The following is a 27,382-nucleotide window of genomic DNA, read 5'->3' as shown; positions in this document are numbered from 1 at the left end:
CGCTAGCTCGTAAACTGTAGGAGGGTAGGAATTCCTGTTCACCCCTGCAATCCCCCTGCCGGCGGGATGCCTAAGGCATCCCAGCTATTCCACAAAGACTTTCCCGGGGAGCGCTTCTGGGCGGGACTGGGTGGACCCTGGCCCGCGTTAACACTCCGCCCACCAACGGCGAGGCGAGGCGAGGCGAGGCGGGGCGGGGCGGGGCGGGGCGCAGCGGGCGCTCTCGCGGGGACAGTGCTCCGGCTCGCGTGGGCGCGGCCGGGGAGGGGGAGTCGGGAGGGCACGGCGCGGTGCGAGGCTGCAGCCTGGCCAATGGTCGCAGGCCAGGCGGGGCTCGCGGCCGACCGCCCGGGCGCGCGCGCGGGGCTGGGCGTGCCCACGGGTGACGCGCCGGGCCGCGCAGGCCAATGGGCGCGGGGCGGCGGGCGGGCGGGCCTCTAGGCCCGGGGCTTCAGGACGCGGCCCGGAGGCCTGCGGGGCAGACTGACGTGGGGCTGCGGCGCAGGAGGCACGCGGCGGGGATGGCGCTGGCGCGGGCCTGGAAGCAAATGTCCTGGTTCTACTACCAGTACCTGCTGGTCACGTCGCTCTACATGCTGGAGCCCTGGGAGCGGACCGTGTTCAGTATCCTGCCCGGGGCGCGGGCGCGGGCGCGGGGGGGCCGGGTGGGGGACGCGGGGGGCAGAGGGGGCATCCCCCCGGGCGCAGGGCCTGGGGGGGCGGCGGGGGGACGGCCCCGCGGAACCCGCGCGCGCCCGGACTCGCCTCTCCGCTGCAGCCACGCGGGGCGGAGGTCTGGGGGCCGAGGGCGGCATTCCTGCGGGGGCCTGGGGTTGGGGGGCGAGAACTCGTGAGGTCCCTGGTCCTCGGTGAGCCCCTTGGGCCGAGGGAGAAGCGTGTTTGTTGCTGGAAGAAATCCCCTAGGGCGATGTCCAACCTGGCTTGCCCTCGCCTGCGCTTCGGCCGGCCGTGCCTGCCTTTGGTTCGGTCCCCAGTTCCTGTGGGAGGCAGGGACAGTGAAAGTGGAAAAAATCGCTCCCGGCTTGGACGCCTTTGACCTTTAAATGCCCCTGATTTAACTGGCACTGGCTCCAATTAGAAATGCTAACCAGTTTTCTAGCTTTTTAATCAGGTTGTGCCTAATACAGTTTTGAAAGCAGTTCGTTATTGTACCTCTTTGGTCTTCAAAATGGGTAGTTTAAAAAGTGTGTTTTATGCATTAATTTGCTGTTTGCACAGGCCATGGAAGGAGGGCCTGAAAAGGAATCTGTAGTTGTAGACAGTGTTTGCACCTGCTTTCGTATATAGCTAGTGAATACTCGTTAATGATTATTGAGTGTTTACCATGAACCAAGCAATTGTGCTAGCACTTTGCTTGTATCTGAACTCATCTAACTTTCCTAACAACCTCAACTAGTAACTCAAGCTTCTGAAGGTGGGCTCCCCGAAGTCTGTTCTGTTTGTCTCTCCTTTGTCCACGTTGACGTCCCTTGATATTCTTGCAAGAGAAATACTAATCATGAGATGTAACTTTTTTTTTTTAACTTGGGGACCGATTTGAAACAAACATTTCATACAGTCTGCTTACTTCATACAGGGTCTCTCCTTTTCAATGTGCTTTAGTGTGCAGGAGCTTCTGAACAGCTTTGCAAATGTCTAGTTGCATTCTGGTCGAGTGACTGAGGTAATTCCAAGCCTTCATAAGTGTGTTTGTGTTGAACTAGCCTAAAATTGTACTCAAAGCTGAGCCTGTGTTTCAGCACTTTTGAGGAAAGCTTAGCTGCTTACAAGTTTGTTTTTATTACTGTTGGCTTTCTTTCCAAACCTGAAACTTAAGAACTGGAATGTATATTTCAGATTCAATGTCTGAGTGTAAAGTACTGTCTGATTTCCTGCACCATTTATCTGTAGCTGCAGTTTAGGCTAACTCTCAGTTCTGTAGGTTAGGGCTCATGAGGTCATCCTTGTGAAAGGTGTGCTGCAATACAGAAGCACATGCTTCTTGATTCAGACTCATCTTAACAGTGAACTGAAACAGTGTGCTAAACTGAAACTCTGGAAATCAGACGTTGAACGTGGAGCCCCCTCTCAGAGTCTCCTGCAGTGCACCCCTCCTCTGTGCTTTGCTCTGTGTGGTTTCCGTTACCTGTTGGTTGACCCTGGCTCGAAAATATGAAGTTGAAATTTTCAGAAATAAGTAATTTATAAGTTTTAAATTGCACGGTGGGATGAAATCTCACACAAACATTGTCCTGCCCAGAATGTGCATTTGTCCGTTTGTCCGGTGTATCCAGTGGATACGTTACCTGTTCTTAGTGGCCGTTTTGGTTATCAGAGAGGGGGAGACAGACAGACAGAATATATTCATATAACTTATTACAGACTCTTGTTATAATTATTCCATATTATTATTAATTATTGTTAACTTCTGAAGCTTTTGTGGGCATGCGGCTAAATGCCACAGTATCAATGATGTTACATTTTTTCTGTATTATGTTGCAATAGTCATAGTGTCGCATAAATATCTAGGCGATGGCTTTGCTTTGGGATGGAGAAATAAATTATGAAGTGAAATGTAGTGCATCTTTAGATTTTTGCCTTTGAAGTTTTTGACTTCTCATTGGATTATGTGACCAACAGATTTCAATTTTTAAAGTACTACTGAGAACTACAACCAACTAGCATTGGGTACTGTAGAATAATATGGTTTTAAACCTAAGATGAAAAGAAAGTTTATTTCAAAGTTTACATTATTAAATTAACCCAGTGTAGCCCTGGCTGGTGTGGCTCACTTTGTTGGAACATCGTCCTGTAAACCAAAAAGTCACAAGTTGAATTCCTGGTCAGAGCATGTGCCTAGGTTGGGGTTCATCCCTGGTAGGGGTCCCCGGTAGGGATGCTGAACGAGAGGCAATAGATGGAGGCTTCTCTCCCTCCCTTCCCACTCCCTAGAAAGCAATAAGCATGTCCTAGTGTGAGGATTAAAAAAAAATTAATCCAAGGTAGAAATGCAATTCTTTGACATGAGTTAATCTTAGATTAATATTAGGTGTTGTATTTATATTATTCAACTCAACTTCTAGAGTTATTTTGAAGTCAGACATTCAGTTTTAAAGTTTGGGACATTTATTTGAGATAGAATCCTTATTCTAGCTTGGAGGAAAGAACTGAATGAGAAAGCTGGGTTTTCTTCCTACTTAATGGGGAGCCTTACTTACTGTGAAGCAGTTTGAATTTTATAAGTTCATTAATAATTAGTAAGCATCATGCAAAACTGTTTTGTGGCCAGTTACGTTATTTTGGAAAGAGACAGTCTTAAAAATTACATTGGCCCTGGCTGATGTGGCTCAGTGGATTGAGTGTGGACCTGTGAACCACAGGGTCTGTTCCTAGTCTGGGTGCATGCCTGAGTTGTGGGCTAGGTGCCCGGCTGGAGGTGTGTGAGAGGCAACCTTTCGATGTTTCTTTCTCTCTTTCTCCCTCCCTTCCCCTCTCTCCAAAAATAAATATATAAAACCTTTAAAAAATTACATTGAACACAATCATCACTACTAGAAACCTAAAATTTAGTGTAAGAGAAATTTGTCTGGCTGCCTGAAAAAATGGCTTCTGAATTAGGAGTCTTGGACAGAGGGACTCTAGAAGAAGGTAAATACATTAGTTTGCATTTCACTGCTTTAACTCATTTAATAATGTGAAGTTATCCTTATTTTAGGGAAAACTGATAACCATTTCTGCACCCTTTATAGGGGCATCCTTGAACATCTGAATTTGCTTCTCTGTTTCTTCTCGAATCAAATAGCTAGAAGTGAATTAATAGCTGTTGTAAGTGGAAAGGTCAGTCTCAATTGGATATGAGGGTTTTTGAAGTTATCTAAGGAAGTTGTGATTCATAAAAAAGATAATTTAAAATAAGGAAATACATCTGTGTCAAGTCAGACACCTTGTAAATAGTTCTTGAAACAAACATTTATAAATTCATTTTGTAAATCCTTCCATACTAGAACCTGCATCCTAAATTTTCTCTTCTGATAGCACATTTGAAATGATAATTAGCTTTTGGTTTGTCAACCAGTATTTAAACTTTCTTCATTTATCTATCTTACAAAAAAGTGTAACCTGACACCTGCGTTAAGACAGAAGTGCTAAATTGTATTACAATGAATCCATCTCAGAGGGGAAGTTTTTAACCTGTTTCAAAAGCTCCCATTCCCTATTGGCAGCCATCAGGGCAGAGGAAAACCAGGTTTTGTAACTAGTGAGATACTCCTGTAGTGCCTCATCGAATAACATTGTAACCACGCTGTTGAGGACAGGTAGAAAAGTTAAAAATACCTTGTTTAATTTGAAGCACAAGTCAGAGTCATTTTAGCCTTGTTTTTTTTTTTAATTAAAAAGGGAGGTTTTATTCTCTAATTGCTAAATTTTATTTGCCGTCTCTTTACAGCTTCTTATGTTTCCGTGGCATTTTATACTTCTGTTTATTTAAAAAAATGTAGGCAGTTTTAAGGTTATGAATTAGGTTCCCCCTGAAAAATAGGCCTTGTTTCTTCAAGGCAAGAGTTTTAAAAACCACAGTGCTGGACACACAAATACTGCTTGAGAAACATTTAAAATACATACATACTGACATGTCATTTCAAAGCAATTGCATAGCTATTTGGAAATGGTAAAAGAGATGTGATCTTAACTACTTTTAGAGTAGATTTTGAGCTTGGCTGTTTGTGATGAACAGAATTCATTTCTTGGAGAGAATTTAGATGTAAAGAAGTAGAAAAGGCTATGATTGAAAGAACTTCTTTAATTGTTTTTGGAGATGTTAAAAATTTGCATTGCTCTGTCTATTCACTTGCTGAATTCTGTATTCCAGAAGCATTACATACCTTCTAATTGCCAGATACTGTTTTCAATAGTGGGACTATAATTGTGAGTAAAAGAGATAAAAGTATTTATTCTAATACCACTAGGTAAATAAGTAAAAAAAATATTGGTGATTAGATTGTTAAAGCTGTTATGGAACAAAACAAAACAGAGAAGAGGGTAGGAAATAAGGAAGGAGACGTATTCTTCAGTTTTGGCTAGAGTGGTCAGGAAGAAGGCATTTAGAAAGATTTAAGCAAAGCAAGACTTCCAGGGGAGTAAGTACTGCAGGCAAGTTTCAGAGTTGCTGAGGGGTCACGGTGGCTATGGCAGAGTGAAGTGTGTGTGTGTGTGTGTGTGTGTGTGTGTGTGTGTAAGTAGCAGGAGAGAAGTCTGATCCTGTCAGGCCTCTCAGGCTTTGAAGTGCGAGTTCCAGAGATGAAGGGAAGTGCCTCCTGTGTTTTGAGTAGAGTAACTCAAATCCAGTAACTATTTCCTTACGGACACATTAATATTTAATAAAATAGGAAAATAAGACATAAGAATATATATTTCTTTTTTTTTTTCACGAAACCCCAAACTCTTTCGTTTTGAATGAAAAAAAAACATCCTAGGAAGTGTTTTTTTTTCTCATTTTTAATACAGGAAGTTCTTTAGTAAATTTCCAAGGTTATGAGGTTCATTTCTTTCTTCAAGAAAATTAGAGCCAAGGTTCAGGAAACATTCAAATTCACACATGCTCTCAGATGAGCTCAGGGAGCTGGGCAGGAAGGGCTTGGGGACTGGCGTGCCCAGAGCACTCTCAGGGAGGTGTTTTTGAGTGTTGTTTTTCCCAGATTGGAAGGTAGTGTGGTACAGAGGTGTGCTGGGATGGCCAGTACATCAGGCTGACAGGCTGAGCAGAGATCTGTAAGGCAGAATAGGTGGGAAGTAAAATTGAAAAAGCAGATTAGGCCATACTGATTTCAGCATACTTCTGCATGAATACCTTGTGTCAGATACTGCCTGAGGTGCTGGTGATACATCAGTAAGAAAATGATACAATCTCTCTCTCTCTGTGGAACTTTTATAGTAAGTAAATTAGGTAGAATGTTAGGTGGTAAGCATTACAGAAAAAAGAAAAGTGGGTCAGGGGGATAAGAAATATACTGATGGGACAGAGTTGCTGTTTTTAAAGAGCATACTAGGAGAGACTTAATAAAGACTTGAGAAAGATAATTGAGTAAAAACATACTGGAGGTGAGGGAGTGAGCAGGGTAAAATCTGAGGGAAGAGCATGGCTGGCAGAGGAAGCTGCAGTGCAAAGTCCCTGAGTCCAGAGCCTGCCTGGCCTACATGAAGACCATAACTGAGGCAGGTGTGGCTGGAGTTGAGTGAACATGGGGTGGGAGGAGTAGTTGGCTGTTTTTACTTGATAAGGAGGAGACCTTTTCATGTGTATGGACATACAGCTGGTTGAAGCATTGTGTGGCTTCCCAAGGTTGATATCTGCTCTTGACAACTGAACCACAGTCATCACCTCTCACCTAGGTCAGATTGTCAAGCATGGAGACACTGTGTGTGCTAAATGAAGGCACACTAGTTTATTGTAGACCATATGAAAAAGGTCACCCTGTCATCAAATTTAAGTTAAATTTTCCTGAGGAGGGTTCTCTCTCCTGATAAGCTCTCTTTGTTGGAAAAAACCCTACCTGCAAGAAAGGAAGCAAAAGAGACCGATAAAATGGGCCGGGTAGAACTGGTGGACTTTGATCCAAATCAAGATGGCACCATTACAATGGAGAAGCATCTGAGGATGGTGTTCGGTGTCAGAGCTTTTTTTTTTTTTTTTTTAGATTTGTATTTATGTATTTTTAGAGAGAAGGGGAGAGAAACTTTGATGTGCAAAAGATACATCTATTGGTTGTCTCTCACACATGCCCAACTGGGGACCTGGCCTGCCACCTAGGCATGTGGCCTGACCGGGAATCAAACTGGTGATCTTGCATTTTGCAGGCTAACAGTCCACTGAACCACGCCAGCCAGGGCTAGTGTCAGACGTCTTAATGAGGCCAGTGAGTAACACTGCTGGCATTTTACATACAGTAGTGAATGAGTGAAGGACTATAATAATATGCTCACTACGTGCTTTGTTCTTGTTTTAATATTTTAACTACAGCAGTGTTTTAAAAGTTCAATGAAGAATAAACTCAAATATAAAAAAGGAAAATGTTTGTACATATAGAATCACCTGAAAGTCTAAATAGACTTCCAGTGAAAATCAGCATGTGATCTGATTATTAGGTGAAATTCTTACTATTAGAGAGGGTTACCTCTAGAAAAATATTCTTAGTAAATAAGCTTAATGCCATTTAGAAAGATTTTATCAATATAATTTCAAACAAAATGTGATTTCAGAAGAACTTTGAAATAACCAGGATGTTTTGCACTGTCTTCAAACTTATGTGGTAAATGAATTTCTTCCCAAAATCTTCAGTATTTCATTTGTATTTTATGTTATTTCCTTTTTTAAGTTGGTTTTTCCTTTTGATCTTCCTTTTGTAGAAATGAATGCAGCTTTCCATTACCAGAAAGGACTAAGAGGAAAGCAGAGGTAGGAATAATTATAACTGATAAATTAATATTCCCAGCCCTCCAGCCGGGTGGTACTCAAACTTTCATTTGTGTAGTCCCCAAAAGTGTGTACTGTGGTCATTCTCATCAGATCTGAGGTTAAAAAAAAAAAAGAAAAAAAGCATGTACTGTGTATCATCTCACTCATTTAGTTGACATCTGAAATATTTCATGATAAATTCAGGCAGTTACAAAAGGATTTAATTTGTTGCTTATCATACATGTATTTTATTATATATACATATGTGTGTATACATCATGTCTAGGTATATAATATACACATGTATATGTATATATAACATTTATATATGTATTTATAACTTTTATAGATAATATTTATTTTTTTAGAGAGAGGGGAAGGAAGGGAGAATGAGAAGGAGAGAAACATCAATATGTGGTTGCCTCTAGAGCACCCTCTACTGGGGACCTGGCCTGCAACCCAGGCATGTGCCCTGACTGGGAATTGAACTAGTGACCTTTTGCTTTGTGGGAAGATGCCCAATCAACTTGAGCCACTCCAGCCACAGCTATTGCTGTATGTTTTTGTTAAAGCCATAAAAGTATAATTTTCTCATACAATTCATAGAAAATGTTCATCATATAACCTAGTTGGCAAAGCCAGCCCTCATTGTGAAGCCAAGTAGGCAAAATCAACCTTAATTTCTGTCAGAAAAAGCTCAATGCCATTTTTCTCTTCAAATGATTATGTAGGCATCTTAATTCCTGCCTCACTTTCTTTGTAACTTTATCTGACAGCTAGTGGTTTGTTCTCATCTACATTGATTAGGTGAAGAATTTTGAAAGTGGTGACAGTTAACCAGAACGTAGAGCTTGTTTGGTGAATCTTCATCCTCCTTACGTTTTCTGGATGATTGCTCTTGGATATGGTGTGGGACATTCTTTATTCCTTTGGCCCAGAAGAATTTGTTGAGCCTGGTGTTAACGGGCACATCTGGAGTTCGCATCTCCTTCATGACCAGTTTCTGGATCTCTGAGTGCTTGAAGGGCACACTTCTGACAGCCTGCTGCATGGGTGTGCTTGCGAATGTTGATGGTGTGTTCCCCTGTCACCACCGCATTGATAACAGAAATGGCCCTTCTTGCCATCCTCCTATGTGGAAACCGTTTTGCTAGGCTATGGTTGGGAAGGTGGATAACTTCTGAATTCAAATTAGTAGATGGATAGGTAGGTGAGTCTTGGAGGTATGCCAGGAGTTTGTTATTTGAATGAAATTAAGTACAGTACAAGTTAGTTATTATTCCTTTGTTTGTTGTCCCAGATATTCTTTTATATTTTTATACTTACATTTCTCAGGGGAATTGCAAGATTCAGGAAGTAAAGTGGGAGAAGTGAAGTTGTAAGTGGGGATGGGAAAGAACTAGCACATCACAGGACTTCCCGGATCCCCTTCAGGAGAGGTACAGCGGAAGCTGAAGATCTGTAAGCTGAGTCCCTTTAACTCGTCCTAACCTTCTAGAAAGCCTTGTACCCCAGGGCTCCTGTGCTTTAGTATGAAGACTGCTCTAGTGTGTTTGCACTGCCTTTGTATTTGACTGGCTAGGTGACAATGTTAGACTGTCCCTCATCTGTGCTCCTTACGATATGAGAGCTTTTCTTCCTTTCTTTTTTTAAAAAGATTTTATTTATTTATTTTTAGATATAGAGGAAGGGAGGAAGAAAGAGAGGGAGAGAAACATCTACCGGTTGCCTCTCACATTCACCCTGACAGGGGGTCAAGCCTACAACCTAGGCATGTGCCCCCAATGGGGAATCACTGGTTTATTTCACTTAGCATAATCCTCTCCAGGTCTACCCATGCTGTTGCAAAAGGTAAGATTTCCTTCTTTTTTTACAGCCAAGTAGCATTCCATCGTGTAAATGTACCACAGTTTTTTTATCCACTCATCTACTGATGGGCACTTGGGCTACTTCCAAATCTTGGCTATTGTAAATGCTGTGATAAACATGTAGGTGAATACAGTTTTTTTGAATTAGTGTTTCAGGTTTCTTTGAATATATTCCCAGAAATGGAATTGCTGGGTCATAAGGTAGTTAGATTTTTAATTTTTTTGAGTAAAGTCAATACTGTTTTCCACTGTAGCTGCACCAGTCTGCATTCCTACCAACAGTGCATGAGGGTTCACTTTTCTTCACATTCTCACCAACACTTGTTTGTTGGTTTATTGATGATGGCTATTCTTTTTCTTTCCTTTCTTCCTTTATTTATTTTTCAGAGAGAGGGGAAAGGAAGGAGAATAAGTGGGAGAGAAATACCAACGTGTGGTTGCCTCTCATGTTCCCCCTACTGGGGGCCTAGCTCCCAACTCAGACATGTGCCCTGACTGTGAATTGAACCAGTGACCCTTTGGTTTGCAAGCTGGCAGTCAATCCACTGAGCCACACCAGCCAGGGCTAATGGTAGTCATTCTGACAGGTGTGAGGTGGTATATCATTGTAGTTTTAATTTGCATTTTTCCGATGATTAGTGATGTTGAACATCTTTTTATATGTCTATTGGACATCTGTATGCCTTTTTTAGAAAAGTGTCTATTCAGATCCTTTGCCTTTTAAAAATTGGATTGTTTGTTTTTTTGGTGTTGAGTTTTATAAGTACTTTATAAAATGTGGATATTAACCCCTTATTAGATGTGTCATTGGTGATTACGTTCCCCATTCAGTGGGTTGTCTTTTCATTTTATCAATGGTTTCCTTTGCTGTTCAAAACTTTTTTAGTTTCATGTAGTCCCATTTATTTATTTTTTCTTTTGTATCCCTTACCTGAGGAGATATATCATAAAAAATATTGCTATGAGCATTGTCTGAGATTTTACTGGCTAGATTTTCTTATAGGATTTTTATGGTTTTGAGTCTGACATTTGAGTCTTTTATCCATTTTAAACTTATTCTTGTACATATATGGTGGAAGAAGGTAGCTAGTTTCATTTTTCTTGCACATATCTGTACAGTTTTCCCAACACCATATATTGAATAGACTCACTCTTAACATTGTGTTTCTTTAATAGGTGCTACACACATGTGATACAGCCAGAGAAACGTTCGTGAATCCATGCTCTTGTAGGACCCAGAGAGACTGTACCATTTCCCAAACGTGCACTGAGTCAGTTGGGGTTCTGCTCAAAGTCCTTTATATTTGATGGTTTCCATGAAAATGAATGCAGAAGCAGAAGTGTGTCCACAGCACAGGGCGTCTTCTGTGCTTTCTTTGCATTCTGTTTTTCTTTTGCCTTTTCTACTAGTGGTATTAACTGCTATTGTCCTGATAAAGTCTTTAACAATTCCATGATTAAAGGGAAGTGATTATGCTTCCTTCTGATATTTTCAATCTTATATCTTTTCAATTTCTGTACTTCTTCAATAAGCATCTAAGATTTTGGCAACCTCTGACCGAATACCATTTAACATATTACCCTGATCTGTATGCATGGGTTCCTCAGCAAGTTGTCTTTGAACTCCACTGCACTCTGTTCATATATCATTTTTCTGTCAGACACAATGGCTATTAAGTTAAATTGAATTTCACCTGCACTGTACTTTTGTACCCTTTTTCTATGACTGACCTCAGTGCTGATCCAGTCATTTTATCTTGATTGCATGCACCTAAATTAATTCATCCTTTTGTTAATCCATCTATTCATAGATGCTTCCATTAACAGGAATGTAACTGACAAAATGAAAAGCATCATCTTTTTTTGCTGATGTCTTTGCATCAAATTTAAACATTCATTGTTTTGAGAAGCTGTTGTGTATTTGTCTGATGAGATCCAAATTGCCCAGTGCCAAACTTCCATGGCTGCGTCAAAACTTTGTAAAAATTCTTTCAAGTCTGATAATGTCTCTCTTAAATGGACATCTTGATGAGTACAGTTCAATAACACACTTACTATGGCTGGAGTAGCACAAGCACTATTAATTACCTGCTTGGCAAAAAATATCTTGTCAAGTCTGCAGTCCTAAACCACAGAGCCCTCCCCTCTGGTTCTCCTGGCTGCCACTTGAAAAGAAGAATTAACCCGTGAATTGGCTCTAAGTTTTCAAAATTCTCAGGCTCTAAACTCCATATTTCCTCTACTTGGGCTCCTCTGTAACCAAATACTTTAATGAGTTTGGTGAAGAGGCCAGGGTCGCTTTCCTGAGGCACTGCTTCCTGGCATTGCCCATCAGCGTCAGGCTGCACCCTGCACGGCTTCACCTAGGACTCTGGGCGCCCCAGGCACCTGCTGCCCGGCCACTGATAAGGCAAACCTCCTGCTGAGCTGTGCTTCACATTCTCTAAGGCTTTGTGACCCCGTCCCCCTGCCCCAGGCTTTGAGTGTTGTAACGTTTATGGTACTTGGGAGCAAAGATAGATTAAGTTCCTTTGGTTAAAAAAAACAAACAAACAATGCTCAAATTTAATAATTAAACTACATGATCCAGAAGAGCTACTTAATGTAGTGTATTGCATATACCTTTTATAAATTAGAATACTTAAAAATAATAGTTATGAAATGAGAGAAAGATAGTGTTTATGATCAATAATTATAAAAAGCAGAATTACTACCAGCACAAAATTTCAGCTATCATGTCATATACGTGTTCCTGAAAATTCCCCAAGTAAAGAGGGTTTATGGTATGATAGCACTGGAGCAGACCACTCAAACGCTATTCAGCTTAGTAAGCAGGCACTAACACTAATTGGCTTTGTCGGGGATAACTTGGGTAGCTTGTGCAGGCCTGCTGGAAGCTGCCCCAGGGGACATTAAAGATGTGTGGATAGGGTTGACCGGAAATGCTGATGTGATGCAGGTGGTATGGGCTGCCCTGGAGGAGGTGCAGGGGCAGTGCAGCCTGCACTGGTAGAGCACTGTGCTTGCTCACCTGGAGGTGCACTTTCCTCCAGGTGAGGAGCCCCGGTGCAGGTGCTAATTTTTAAATGTCTTAGAGCTAAGAGGACTCCTTCCTGTGCTGCCACTGAGTAGAGGGATGTTTCTTGCTGAAGGTTATAAATCTTTGATTGGTTTTCACCAAACAGCCTATGGTACTACTTTGTCAAATGCTTTATTTTTATTTTCAGTAGGATGGTTTCTTAAAATAAATTAGATTTATCAAAACTTTTGAGTATTTCTAAGCTTAAAAAGAGCATTTTAGAATTAATTTTAAAGAAGGAGTCTAATAGAACATAGGATTGTTTTAGGTGACATTTTAGCTTTGTTGATGTGATTGGCAATCAGAGACTTACAGCATGGAAATCATAGTTTAATGGAAAGATAAATCATACCCACTGGAACTAAGGTCCCTAGCCTTTTCTCAGTGAAAAACTACTTTTGATTTCTCCAAAGTCTTGTGAATATGTTACTGAGGTAGGTGGTAATAATGCAGTTACTGCTTGGGACAAGAAATGTTAGTTACTTCCTCTGATTACTGTACTTATTTTTAAAGCATTTTCTCTCTTCAATTATCTAGCTTTTTGTTTGTTTGTTTGTTGGTGTTGCTGGACAAGGGTTGGAGAAGACCCTTGTACTGGCAAAAAAAAATCTCTATTTTTTTCCTATCCAGAAGCTTACCCAGCTCCTGATTAGCTGGGCTTCCCTATGAAAGAAACAGCTAACAACATGCAGATAGATGGTTTCTATTTGCTTTTAAATCCATTGAACCCATAAAATATTTATGTTATATCCAGATTATAAATAACTTCTGATTGTTCATTCAGCTCTTGAACAAATTTATCTCGGCACCTGTGCATTTCTTGGTGTACTGGCTGCTCGGTTCCTGAATGATTTATGAAGCACCTACTTTCTCCTGCAAGGCACTACAAGTGGGAGCAAAGGAGCAGCTGAGCCCGGGCCCTCCCTGTCAAGTGCTTAAAATTGATTGGTAGAGACAGTTTTAAACCCACAAAACTGAAAAGCCTATTTTTTTAGTTTTTGAGGTCTTTTGTTTTTAATCTAGATTTTATTAACTCTATTATTTCTTAATCACATAGTGCCGTCTAGAATATGGATCTGATTAATTTGCGTACAGCCACTGATACTTATATTACACGTACGACAGGAGCTTGGCAAAGAGAAAGATTACTCTATTATTATTTTGTGTATTCCCTTCCAATATATGTGTGTTAGATAACATTGGTTATTTTCCTGTTTTTTCTGCATGTGAAACAGAAGATTCTGTGAAAGGTGATTGAGAGGTGGGGTCCAAATGCCCTCTCCAAGCAAGTGGGATGCTAAAATGTTAATGAAGGAAGCAGCCTCATTTTATGGAGAAGCTCGGGTCCAGAGAGGTTATGATGTCCCAGGATTGTATTATAAGTTAATAACAAATCAGTTGCAGGGTGACTTTGGGAAGTTCTCAAACATTGGTTTGAGTCATGATGTTAAATGCCCAAGCTCTCCACTGATAGTTTTAATAAGAATTGTCTTTTTTTTGCCAAATAGATTTGATTCCAAAATCTCACATCATCCTGGAAAGGTAGGGGATGTGTGTCTTCTTCATTTTATAGATAAGGAGACTGGCGATCAGAGTTTTTGATGCACGCAGTGTTGGCAAAGTCACAACTCAAACCTAGGTTGCCTCTGGTGTTCGGTGTTTCTACTCTCTGTATCTTGTACCTTATTGTGTGTCAAGGATACTGTGAACTTTGAGAGGTGTGTTAAAGAATGCAGTGGATTGGGAAATCCACTTAAGTACCAGATAGCAAATTATAGCTGGTACACTCTAAACAGTATGTTTAGCTCTGTTTGTGAGAACACCTCTAAGGAGACGAGCATCATATATCTAACCTTGCAAATGTCATAATAGAACCAGTGCCTAAGAGTGACAATACCACTACCCTTTTACATGGTGCCAAGCATAATCTCAGAGAATATTCAACTCAGTGCAATGGAACTATTCCCCCTACAGAGCTTTGAGATAATTTGGGGGAATGATTTTGAAATTTAATTGTATAGAAAACTCATTTTTTAAAAATTTTATTTATTTATTTTTAGAAAGGGAAGGGAGGGAGGGAGGGAGAGAGGGAAACCTCAATGTGCGGTTGCTGGGGGTCATGGCCTGCAACCCAGGCATGTGCCCTGACCGGGAATCGAACCTGCAATGCTTTGGTTCGCAGCCTGAGCTCAATGCCACTGAGCTACGCCAGCCAGGGCATTAGAAAACTCATTTTTAGAGACTCATTTAATTATTGTGATTCTGAAAATAGTTAAGAGAGATGGTATCAAAATATAGAAACATTTTTTGGTGGGACACAGTATAAAAGTTAAATTTAATAAGTGGCTCTGGGTAAAAGGCTAGGTTAAGGGTTTTTCTTTTGGCCACTTACAAATTGGCATCTGCATCTAGGTTCAAGTGACTTTTGATAATTTTCTTTTTCTTGGCCTGAATTGAGAATTCTTTTATTTCTGGGAGCTAACACTTTCTGTGTGTTTCCCAGTAACAGATCAGATCTGGTGATGCCTAGCAAACTTTTTAAAGGAGTAAGATCTTTCACACAAAACAGTTTTTAGTCTTGGTACTATCTGTTGTTCCCTTTTCCTTTACAATTCTTATTTATTAAAAAAGTTACTATTTAGGCAGACAGAAGCTGCACAAAAATAATATAGTGAGTGTGCTTGTATTACCAACTAGGGGAAGAGAAACATTACTAATACATTTGAAGCCCCCTTAATGCCCCTTTCCACTGGCTTCTCCCTTCTTTCCCTCCACATTTCTTCCCACCAAGTAACCACTATCCTGAATTTAGCATATATAATTACCATTTATTTCTTATCACTTCTATTCCACATGTATGCATCACAACATAATGCTATACAAAGCCATGAACTCAGGTATCTTTCATTTTAATCAAGCAAAAAACCTTTTTAAGTTTTGATAAGTTCTTGTTTCACTTAGGAAAGTATCATGATTTTCTATGCATATAAAAATTAAAAAGCCCTGGCTGGCGTAGCTCAGTGGATGGAGCGCAGGCTGTGAACCAAAGTGTCGCAGGTTTGATTCCCAGTCAGGGTACATGCCTGGGTTGCAGGCCATGACCCCCAGCAACCCCACACTGATGTTTCTCTCTCTCTCTCTCTCCCTCCCTTCCCTCTCTAAAAATAAATTAAAAAAATAAAATCTAAAAAATATATATAAAAAATTAAAAAGACAAGTGTTCACAAAATTGAGCTTAATTTTCAGATTCTTATAATAGTCTCTGTTAAGCTAATTCATGCACATTCCTTTCATATTCCTTAATATGGTTTCCATAATTGGAGAAATATAGTGAAATAAAGCAAATATAATATAATCAATCAAATAGCTGTTTTTAGTAATCACTTCTGATTTGAATTGAATTTGAATCAGTGACCTGAAGATTATTACTATACCATTTCATTTGCTCGGTGTATAATTTTATAAGATTTACATAAAACCTGTGAAAAACCAAAAAGCATTTTGAAGATACAGTGTTGCCTAGAAGTGGGTATGGTTTTTCTCCTTCATAGTCACTACAGAGTGTGCCAGTCACACAGTGTGTGGGGTATGCCGAGGGTACCACAGCGAATCTAGAGTCAAATAATGTTTCTCGAGCCGATCCTTTATTTGTCAAATATTTATTGAGTGTATGTTAGGTTAGATATGTTAGATGTAAGAGATATGAAAATAGTAAGACATTGTTCCAGTGTTTAAGGAGTTGATAATCTGGATGACTATCTACCTGTCTACAAATAGATAATGTCAGGTGAGATGTGTTGTTTTATAAGAGCAGTAGGGGCAATGAACTCTGCCAGGAGGTTGTGGTAAGAATGGGGAAAATATGAGGGCCAGGAAAGGCCATATATAAGAGGAGATAACCAACTGAGCTGTAAGAAGGATTAGGTTTTACTAGGGAGAATAGGACTCTTTATATGTAGGAAGGTATTATAGCAGCAATTTTCAAATGGTGTGCTGCAGGAATTTTTAAAACATGCAATATCCGACTGTTTAGTCAGGGGCACCGACCTCTTTCCCTCAGATTGTCATATAAAAATGACAACAGCTAACACAATAATGGCTATCTGGTGTGAATGAATCAAAATTATACCTATTTTTTGCTGGATTAGCAAAAATATATTTTTTGGTATGTTATAGAATTTTAGTAATTAGTTGATGTGTGCCATGAAGTGAAAAAGGTTGAAAGTTGCTGTATTATAGTATAGTGATTAAGAGCACAGATTTTTTTTAATCCTCAGCCAAGGATATGGTCATTGATCTTAGAGAGAGAGGAAGAGGGAGAGAGAGAAGGAGAAAGAAGGAAACATTGATGTGAGAGAGAAACATTAATCGGTTGCCTTCTGTATGCACCCTGATCAGGAGTTGAATCCACGGCCTTTCAGTTTCAGGGAGGAAGCTCCCACCAGCCGAGCCACGAGCCACTCGGCCCGGGCAAGAACACCGACTTTGGAGTTAGCTGACTTGGTTTGAAACTGGCTCTGTTGTTCGTTCTGATGTTGGGGATGTTAACTTGAATGTGCTGAAGTGCCTAACTGCTGGCACACACTAGACATTCACAAATGAAAGCTGGCTGCTATTACTATTATTCTTATGTTATTATTAAATCATATTAAAAGGCAGAGCAGTAAAGAGTGTTGTTTCCTGAGACTCATGTAATATGGCTGCGAATAGGATGGATTTGTTGGGATGATTTGGAGTGTTGGAGGTACAGTGGAAAAGCAGCATGGCCTGGACTGGTGTGGCTCAGTGGGTTAGGTGTCGTCCCGCAAATCTAAAGGTCTCCAGTTTAATTCCCAGTCAGGGCACATGCCTGGGTTGTGGGCCGGGGGTGTGCATGAGGCAGCCAATACATGTTTCTCTTGCACATCGATGTCTCACTCCCTCTGTTTCTCTGTCCTTTCCCCCTCTCTAAAGATAAATAAAATCTTAAAACAACAACCACTACCACCACAACAGAAAAGCAGTGTAGTAATGCTCTTGGTCCTCACCTTGATTACCCAGCCACTGAGTTTTGTCGGCTAATGCCATCTAGCCGTCCCCTTCTCCAGACTGTTACTTTCAGCCAAGGCAGCTGTCTTGCTCAGATGGGTTTTCCTCACTCCATCCTGTAGCCAATGATGGACAGATAAGGGATACAAAAGGTCAGGCCCCTTGCCTCAAAGAAACACTAACTGTATGTGGTACAATTCATGCTCTAGAGCACTCCTGAGAGCTGAGCCCCTGAACCTGCTCTGTTCTGCTCTACTCACTCCCCTTTTGGTAAAACTTCCTTAAGAGTAACTTATACTAGAACCCCTGTCTCAATCTCTCAATTCCTGTCTCCTTCAAACTACCTCCTAAAACAGGTAGTTTAGACTAGATTGAAAAGGTCCTTGGATGCTTGGCTTAGAATTTCAAAGGCTATCCCTAGGGGCATTGGGAAGCCTAATGAATCTTAAAAGGAGCACTCTAGTAAAGAGTGGCATGGAAAGTGGTTAGAGGCATAAAATGGGAACTTGTACATGGTTAAGAAAGGAATGATAAATACCTCAATCATTTATCATTGATTAGGATGGGGAACTCGAGCTGCAGAGTTCATTGTAGGGGTTGGGAAGAACTGAGAAGTCAGATAATTTGAATGTGAAGACAAGGAATCAGACAAGTTTGTAGATTGGATGACTGGGCAGATGGTTAATCAATAGTTATATCAATTATTTTCAAGTAGTTGAAAAAATGGGACTCATAGGAAGAAGTAGTTCTGGAGAAAATAAATTCAGTTTTGGCTCCTGTTGGATTCACAGTACGTTGCGGAATGTCGTAGATAGAAATGTTCAGTAAGTTGTAGGAAATACTGTCTGCAGTATGGAAAATGGGGTCAGGTCAGCAACACGAAGGCATATAGGGCCCAAGGTAATATATTGGGAACTCCATTTTTGTCATTTAGAATGCTTTGTCATTCAGCTGCAAGTAACAAAGAAAATCTAACTCAAGCTGGTTTAAGGGTGAAGGGACTTTATTGGCTTATATATCAGAAAATCCAGTGGTAGGGTGGGCTTCAGGGTGGTTTGATCAAGGTCTGGCCCCGTTTGTCTGCCGTTATTTTTGATCCACCACCTTCCTGAGTCAGCTTTGCTCCGAGTCTCCCTTTCCTCATGGAGGCGAAGTGACACTGATTCCAGGAGTCCATCGGCAGATTGCAGTTCTAGGCAGAGAGATAGCAGATTGCAGTTCTAGGCAGAGAGAGAGAGAGAGAGAGAGAGAGAGAGAGAGAGAGAGAGAGAGAGAGAGAGAGAGAGAGCGCGCTAACCTTGGGGCTGGTTGGTCAGGGTTGGGGGCAGGCAGTGTTACAAAGAAAAGAGTTTACTAATTGGTGAAGATCAATTAGGACTTAGCCCTGGAGGTGGGATAGGGCTAGGCCCACCCAAAGAGCATGGTTGCTCTACCAGGAGGGAGGAAGGGTATATATTAGAGAGAAAAAACATAAAATTCACAAAAGGAACAGACAGAGAAAGAGAGCCAGGGAAACAGACAAATGGTGAGAAAGATGAGAGGCAAACCCTGAAGAGTACCTCAGCCCAGGGTGGAAAGAATTTTGAAGAGGAGAAGCTAAAATAGTGTCAGTTCAAGTAGCTGTTGGATTCGCTAGGAGGTCGTTGGTGAGCCAGAGCCGTGTCTATAGCGTGGGGGTGGCAGTGGGGATAGAAGTCAGTGGTGTGGGTGACGAACAATGAGTGATGTGGAAGCCCCAAGTAAGTATTATTAAAAAAAAAGTGGTAAATAGAAAGTGGTAGTTTAAGAAAGAACCAGGTTAAGGAGGCTAAAAAGGAAACTTAAAAAATGATTATGGGAGACTTTTTACCTGTGTTTGCTGGATGAGGGGAATGAATTTAGAATTTGACTCAGGCAGTTGTTTACTCTCTGGCTCTAAAGACAGCTTCTTGTGTGGCCCAGGACAAGTCGTATAGTGCTTCGTCAGCCTCTAAGAAGTAACAGTCATAATACATATTTCACGGGAACTCTGTTAAGGGTCAAGAAAGATAATATGTAACAGAGGTTTGTCATCTAACTGTTATGCAAATATTGGTTGGTTGTAAGCACATTGTTTATATAAACCCTATCTTATAAAAGAATGCAAGGTACTACAGAACTACTAGCATGTAGAGCTGAAAGGTATGAGGCAGCGGTGGGGAGGGGGAGAGAGACCAAGAGAATATGAATGAATGAATAAAACGTGGTCCCAGTTCAGAAGCTGTTACTCCTCTTAGCATGGCCATGTGACTCTGCTAAGTGAAGAGCTCTTAGATTTTACTTCATTTTGTTAGGGCCGTTTGTTGATTTGCATATATACAGTGTCAGTTTCCTTTGGAACAAGAGGAAGGAACACAGTACAAAATGTTTATTGTTCTGGTTTTCCAGATGACTTTTATTTGACGTTATTGCAAAGTTTAGTGATAATATTAAGTGTTTAATAGTAGCAGGTGTTGTCAGTTTATATGTCGGTGGTGTATGATTTATTTTATTTTAGTTTTTTTTGGTGTATGATTGATTTTAGCTTTGGTGCCAAAGCAAAAGCTTTTAGCCACATTCTAGCCAAAATCTAAAAGTGCTGGATCAGCCTTGGCTGGTGTGGCTTAGTGGGTTGAGCATCGGCCTGCAAACTGAGGGATTGCTAGTTTGATTCCCCATCAGGGCACATGCCTGGGTTGTGGGCCAGGTCTCTGGCTGGGGGCCTGGGAGGCAGCCAACTGATGTTTCTCTCCAACTCTTTCTCCCTCCCTTTTCTCTCTAAAAATAAATAATCTTGGATCGTATGTTCTTATTAATTATTCAAGTTGGTAGAACATGTACAACAATTAAATACAATTTTATTTTTATACATTTCTATTTCTTAGGTTGAACAGTGTTACTTTCTATGCTTAATTTTTTAAGCAGTCTGATGCTCTGAAGTATAATGGGGGAATAACGGTAGCTACCTTGTAAAGTGATGGTGAAGGTAAAATGAGCTTAAAAATTTTAGTTAATATTAGTGGCCACTGTTATTAGTTCTTTATAAATACTTGACATATATGAGAAAGCATCAAGTGAATGGGTACTTCAACATAACACACTTGTTGAAAAATGTTGGGATTTTGTTTTGAATCAATTCAGAAAAACAGTTCCCTTAACTGCAGCTCAGATTCCATGCTGGTGTCCATCGTGGGGATGGCGCTGTACACAGGCTACGTCTTCATGCCGCAGCACATCATGGCGATACTGCACTACTTTGAGATCGTACAATGACCGAGAGGTGGCCGGACGCCAGCGGTTCCTCAGGGAAGATCCACCCTCCGGCGTGGGAATGAGACTTCATCAGACGTCATGAGGAACTCTACTGGATGTCAGTGTAACCAACCTGGTCAATATAAAGACTAAAATTCATGAGTAGAACAGGAAAATGATCCTGACTCATGTGTTATGTTCTTTATTTTTAATTTTAAAAGAGGCTCTTGTATAGTAGTTTTTGTCTATTTTAACATTGTAGTCATTTGTACTTTGATATCAGTATTTTCTTAACCTTTGTGACTGTTTAAATATTACCTTGTGAAAGCTTTTCTTAATGTAACTTTGAGTACATTTTAATTGCCTTCTATTTCTAAAACCCAAAGTCATTAGTTGGGCTTTATTGTTCATGCTGTAGTACGGCATATACATCTGCCTGGATATATTTCTACTCTCGACCAAAGTTTTGTAAGAATTAGGGCAGGGGATGGGGAGGGAGGATATTTTATTGAGAACTATTTACAAAAGACTTACCTGTACGTTTGAACTCAGGAGTACAGTCTTAGCTATCTAGACTCTTAACAGTATCTGCTTTAAAACTATTAAAGGGTTTCTCAACAATGAGAAAGGAAGATCTTGCTAAAGTTAAAAATAAGGAACATTTCACCTTTAAAATATTTAATTCATATGTGGACTCATTTCCAGAAATCGTTGGTGGTGATTCCTGAGATAAAAGGTGGTTAGGTAGCGTTATTGTATGATGCTTGTATAGCATAGAGCTTTTAATGGAAAGTAAATCAGTTTCCTTTGAGGGTCGCTATTAACAACATACTTTCTTAAGTTCAGTTTCAGGATTGTAATGGGTGCTGCAAATGCATTTGAACATTGTAATAAAACAGGATGAGATGAATTGCTAAAAGCTGAAACAAAAGAAATGTAAACTTGGTTAAAATCCTTTCTTTCCTGATTTGTATTATTTTTTAAAAGATTTTTATTCCTTAAATGTAAAATGACCAATTTTTTGATGTAAACTCATTAAATTCAAAGACAGAAAAATCAGCTGCTTGTAGCAGTATATTTTTTCCTCATTGGTTAAATATTGATTTAGTGTTTATATTTGTGAATTGCCTGCTATGGACATATAAGTAGTAAGTATATCTTAACATGTCTCTCAATGTAACAGTATTGCTGATTTAAAAAATTAGACATATTTTACTATGCTTTCCAGGATAAGTTTTGCTATTTTTTAAAAATGCAAGTATTTTTGGCACTAAACTTTAAGGACTAGACTTGTGAAGTATTTTCTAGTCTGGAGGTAATGAGTAATGTATAAAATTTTGTTTTCTTTAAAAATTATTATTTTTTAATCCTCACCCGAAGATATACCCACTGATTTTTAGAGAGAGGGGACTGGCGGGAGAAAGTGAGGGATAAAAACACTGATATGAGAGAGAAAGATTGATTGGCTGCCTCTCACACACACCCTGACTGGGACTGAGCCTGCAGCCCAGGTGTGTGCCCTGACCTGGAATCAAACCCTAGACCCTTCTGTCCACGGGATGACGCTCCACCTGACTGAACCACAGGGCAGATTGTGTTTTTTTTTTTTTAAAAGTCAGTCTATATCATCACTATTAGGTAGGGATGGTGAGGTTAATATGGGCTTATTTAGTTCTGAAGTAGTTAAAAGTAGTTGGATATGGTTTTGTCTGAGCTGTACTCATACTATCTCAAGCTAAATAATGAATATATAACTAAAAAATAATGAATAAATCAGGGAAGCACATTCTTACCAACTGATTGAAGTGTCTGGTGTATTTGTTAGCAAATGACAAGTGGGGCAGTCATTTCACTTTATCTGTTTACAAGAAGGTATTTATTAGACAATCCTCCATGGGTCTCTTATGTTTCTGTATGTCTTACAAGCAGATGTACTGGCTGCCTTTATTCTGGACTATTTTTCAGAGATGTTTGTATGATAGAGAACATAGAGAAGAGATGGTGTCCCATCCCAGAAAAAAGGGCAGGTTTGCTCAGAGTCTTGCAGAATAGGGAGTGTCTTCTCCTGGAGAACAGAGCACTAGAAAAGACCTGCATTCCCTGTGCTCAGGGTTCCTCCCCTCTCGTGCAGCCCTCTGTGTGCACTGCTGTCACTCGGCCTTCTTTGCATTGTCTTGTTGGAATTGGGGCTGAGGACTAGAACAAGCAATGGTACTGCATTGCTGTGAGTAATGCAGTCCTTTGTGTCTGACCCTGGAATCTCATGTCTTCTGTTGGCACCCACCAAGCTGTGCCAGCCTGCAGGTAGGGTGAAGTCTCAGACCCTTCACAGCTCTTGACAGTTTTGGTGATGAGGATGGGAGGCTGACATGGGAGACATGGTCTGCTGGAAGATGAAGGACAGCAGCCCTCTGAGGCCAGCTTGAGAGATGAGACAGCTCCCTGGTACCCAGTAGTAAATGTTTTTGCCCAAGTTTGGGTTGGTTAGGGTAATATGGGCCCCTCAACATCCTACGTGTTAATAATTATAAGTGGAGCAGTGAGAGGTAGGATGGAAACAAGCTGCCTGAATGGTGCCTTAGTTCTTGCTCACTTTCCTCTGGGCCAGCGGAAGTAGGGATTTTATGATAACGGGACAACTTAAAGACAAAGTGGCTCTGGCTGCTAAGCTGAGGAATCCCCAGACTGAAATAAATGGTATCAGCAGTGAGGGACAAGTTATTCAACACAGACCTTTGCGTGGTTCATCAGGGTGGACAGTGGGTGAATGGCTGCTGATGTGGACTGCAAAGCCTTGCTCACTGGCTCTGAGCTGCTCTCACTCTGTGCCCTCACCTGTCTCCCTTCTACTCTGACTCCACTTTCATTAAGGAGAAATACAATTACGGGTGAGGCACACTTTACACACCCAATACACACCTGCCTGAATACGCTGGGGAACTTCACAGAGGGGAGAGACTCAAATTTGTACATGACTCTGTTGGTTATAGCCACCCAAGTCATTATCCTATCCAGTCCTGTGGGAGCAGTGGGCACCAGAATCCAACTCATGGAGTTTGGGCAATTTTTGCAATGGATCAGGGAAATTAATGTGACTCTTGGGTGGAGCCTTTTGGGCCTATTTGAAGTGCTGTTGTAGCTTCCACTGATGACTGCATACAACAGGTCCCTGAATCATGTTATTTTATTTAATGTCATTTTACTATAACGATGAGAAAAAAAATAATGGATTCCCAGCTGGGGCCACCGTCGGTGTGCAGCTAGCACATTCTCCCTGTGTCTGTGTGGGTTTTCTCCAGGGACTCGTGTTTCCTCCCACACCCTCAACGATGCACACAGGAAGTGAACTGGTGTGTCTGCATTGCCTAGTCAGAGTGGGTGAGCGTGTGCGTGTGAGACCGGCCCTTTGGGGGAAGGACACCCTGTCCAGCATGGGGTCTCGCCGTGTGTCCTGAGTTGCTAGGACAGGCTACAGGCCCCTGACCCTGAACGGAAGTAAGCAGGTTGGGAAAGAACTGTTTTACTTGTTTTTATTCATCTTTCTTAAATGTATGTACAGCTCACATCTATTTAATATTAATATTAGAAGGGTTTTGGGTTTTTATTTAGAAGTTTGATGATGTGTTTGTGACCAGAAATATGCCATAGGAACTTAGCTCTTGTTCATGTTAATTATCCTATGATAAAATTAGTTTTGTGATACATCATTTCACTTAATGTTCTAGTTTTCAAGACCCTATTGACAATGTGAAGTGAGAACTTCCTGTAATTGGTATCAGTGTTTACATGTCTGGATTATGAATGCTTGTAAGTACCAGAGGCAATTCTCATTATTTGGGAATAGATGCCTTTAGAGGCGTCCCCACAACCGTAATGAGTCCTTTGAGCTACAGGTCTCTGTGGCTAATTATTTAACTAGTTAGATTATGGCAAAAAAAGGCATCCACCATCTTAGGTGCTTCTTGGATATTTGGGAATCCTTGGCCCCCTGCCCCGCTGAACTGGCGATCCTTTTGAAAACCAGCTATTAACCTGTCTTTGGGCTGTTTTGGAAAACTGACCCATGGAGGCCTCGTGACTCCTCGGCAGGATAGTCCCATTGGGTGGGTCAACCGGACTCAAAGACAAACCAGACAGGGAGGTCCAGACAAGGCTCACTATCAAATGGAAATGCCAGAATTCAGCTGAGCCAGCTCCAGGAGCTCCTCAGGTTTCCATGAAAAGTGGCAGCTGTTTTCTCTGGGGTTCTTTATTTCTTGTTCTGCTGCCAGAAGTGAAACTGCTGGCTTAGGGGGGACCTCAGTTCACAGAGATTACCCTAAATGCAGGGGCCCAGTTCACTGATGATTTCGCTAAGCTTAAGCCTGGTGTCTCCACTGAGCTTCTGCTACGTTGGCCTTAGTACCAGCTGTGCAGAACCCAGCCTGGGCACGGTTGCTCCGCCCATGTACAAACTCAAGGCTGTTCTCATAGCCCTGCCAATACTCCTCTTGATAAGACTTGCATTTTTACTGACTTTTGAGATGTAGCTAATGGTTGAGTAGTTTGGTCTGTTACTTAGAAAACTGCAGGTTGGTAGGTTGATGACACCTCTCTTTGGGGCTACAAAATGTGATCAGTCACAACTGCTGATCAAACTGGGCCACACATGTGGATGCCCATCGCAGAGGCAGTTCTCTGGTATCGAGCTGCTGCTCACATCAAGGCTGCCCTGCCCGTTACTGCCTGGGGGCCTCATAGTACTGGATGAGGCAACATGGCCGTCTTGGGCTGCACACGAAGGTAAGGACGAGTTTCTAGTTCATACACTGTGAGTCAGATTGGGGACTGCTTTCTGCTGCTCTGGAAGGGTTTCAGTGGGGCACTCGCCACACAGTGTGGGCCTTCACCCCCACCTGCTTGCTCGTGGAAGAGTGAATATACCAGACTTTTGACCTCCTCTAGGGCTCTGTTGTGCCTTACTGCCGGTGACACTTTTTCAGCTTACAGTACTGCTGTTCCAGCCCAGTCAGCTAGTTTCGGCCACTCTGTTTTGTCTTTTGAAACTAATCTGTGTCATGTTTTCAGCTTTCTGGACCATTTATAGCTTGATGATGGTGCGATTTTTTGTTAGAAAAGATATTCAGCAATGGATGAATGCCACCTTCCTAGTGGTGTGGATTGATGGGACAGTTTGGACTGACAGCTCTCAGGAAATTCCTCCAAAAATGGACAGATTCAATCATTTAAACTGAACGGGGAATCCTAACTGAGGCTTACCAGCCTGCCAGGAGGCCGGCCCTGTTGGAGGAATGTCAACCTAAGCCCTTTGAATGACGCAAGTCCCACTTGAGGAAGCCAACAATTGGAAACACTTTCTTCTAGGGATATCATGTGTGCCTTATGGACTTTCTCTACTGCGTGGAAGCCAGGAATTAACTTGCCTCTTCTGAAAACTCCTTATGGACAATCACAAGAGGCCTTGAAACACCACTGATAGATCAGTGGCCATTGTGACTGAGAAATCTCTCCAAAGTGAGGCTCACTAGAAAGATAACTGACTTATTTAGGCACACCTTGTGGGCAGTTATGCCTATAATAGGAGTAATCCAATTAGGAAAGGTAGTACAAAATTCATGATTTTAGCTGAAATGATTAATGATACTGCCTTGGCCCTGGAAGGAATTCAGGTTGGCCTCAGCTCATTAGCCAAAGTTGTTATAGCTGGGAGAACTGCCCTGGGCTCCTTCCTCACCGGCTGAGGTGGAGTCTGTGCAATCTCTGTTCGATCTTGCTGTGTCTAGATTAATACTTTGGGCCAAGTGGGAAGGTCAATACAGAAACTTAAAAAAAAGAAAAGCCACTTGACTTTCTTAGGTACACCCAGATGAGATGGTTCATGGCATTTGTTAAGTTGGTTGGCTCAGGACTCTGGGGACCATGGCTGAGTTCAGTATGGATGGGATGGTCTCGTCCTGCTGTACGGAGCCTATAGAGAGCAGCCTTAATTAGACGTCGTGTTAGACAAGTGGATTTGGTTCCAGCCTCTCTGTTGATTAGATTAATTAGAGCAGTGGTGGAATGCCATGATGAAGTGTAGAAACCAGCGTGTTTGGGGAGTAAACATTGTTGGGAAACAGTCCTTTGAGGGCCTCTCACATTTCTGCTTGTCTTGCCAGCAATGACTAGAACTGTCTTTGTTTCAGACTGTCTTTTCAAGGATGTTTGTGAAGGGAGTGGCCTTGAAAGATGTAGTGTCCCCTTTTACAGCTAAGGGTAGGCTTGCTTAGAACCTTAGAAGAGATGGTGTTAGCCGCTGGGACAAAGGGCTGACATGCTTACTGTCCCGTTTAAAATGAGTTGCATTCTCTAAGCTCAGGGGTCTTGCCTATGCTCACCACATTTGCCTGTGGTGAGACCCATTGTGTGGGTAGATGTCACTTAGGTCCTCTTTGCAAGTCCCTATGGGAATTAGAGCTTGAGAAACTAGAACAAAAAGATACTAATACCAGCTATTGCTGTTGCTCTGGGCAAAAAAGACTTTTCTCTCGAACCCTGAAGTCTCCTGTCCTTTATCTGCATCCATGAAGTAATGGGGCTAATTTGTTAGCCTTAAAGCAGGATAAAATCTCAGTCCCTTTATACTTTCCGAATTTACTTCGAGCAATAAGATAGTATCATGGTTTGATTAAAGCATAATTTTTCTCTTGATATTTGTTTTCTTGC

General features: G+C 41.4%; 1 protein-coding gene and 1 pseudogene across 1 annotated transcript; one reads left to right on the top strand and one right to left on the bottom strand.

Annotated features, from left to right (window-relative positions):
* Nucleotides 1-392: 392 nt before the first annotated feature.
* On the top strand, nt 393-22,477 carry SPTSSA (serine palmitoyltransferase small subunit A). The gene is made up of 2 exons (XM_045841284.1): nt 393-624; nt 20,595-22,477. The coding sequence occupies exons 1-2, from the start codon at nt 408-410 to the stop codon at nt 20,696-20,698; spliced, it is 321 nt and encodes a 106-aa protein (XP_045697240.1). The 5' UTR covers nt 393-407; the 3' UTR covers nt 20,699-22,477.
* LOC123820411 lies at nt 10,594-17,467 on the bottom strand (annotated as a pseudogene).
* Nucleotides 22,478-27,382: the final 4,905 nt, after the last annotated feature.

The sequence above is a fragment of the Phyllostomus hastatus genome, unplaced genomic scaffold (assembly GCF_019186645.2).
Source record: "Phyllostomus hastatus isolate PE091 unplaced genomic scaffold, TTU_PhHast_1.1 phas_contig_348, whole genome shotgun sequence".
Lineage (NCBI taxonomy): Eukaryota > Metazoa > Chordata > Mammalia > Chiroptera > Phyllostomidae > Phyllostomus > Phyllostomus hastatus.
This window is presented reverse-complemented; position numbering and strand designations above follow the sequence as displayed.

Bases quoted from the DNA above. Each gene is read 5' to 3' on its own strand.
- SPTSSA (XM_045841284.1), top strand. From the start codon at position 408: ATGGGCGCGGGGCGGCGGGCGGGCGGGCCTCTAGGCCCGGGGCTTCAG. The intron at 625-20,594 runs GTATCCTGCCCG...ACTGCAGCTCAG, and splicing joins CTGGGAGCGGACCGTGTTCA to ATTCCATGCTGGTGTCCATC.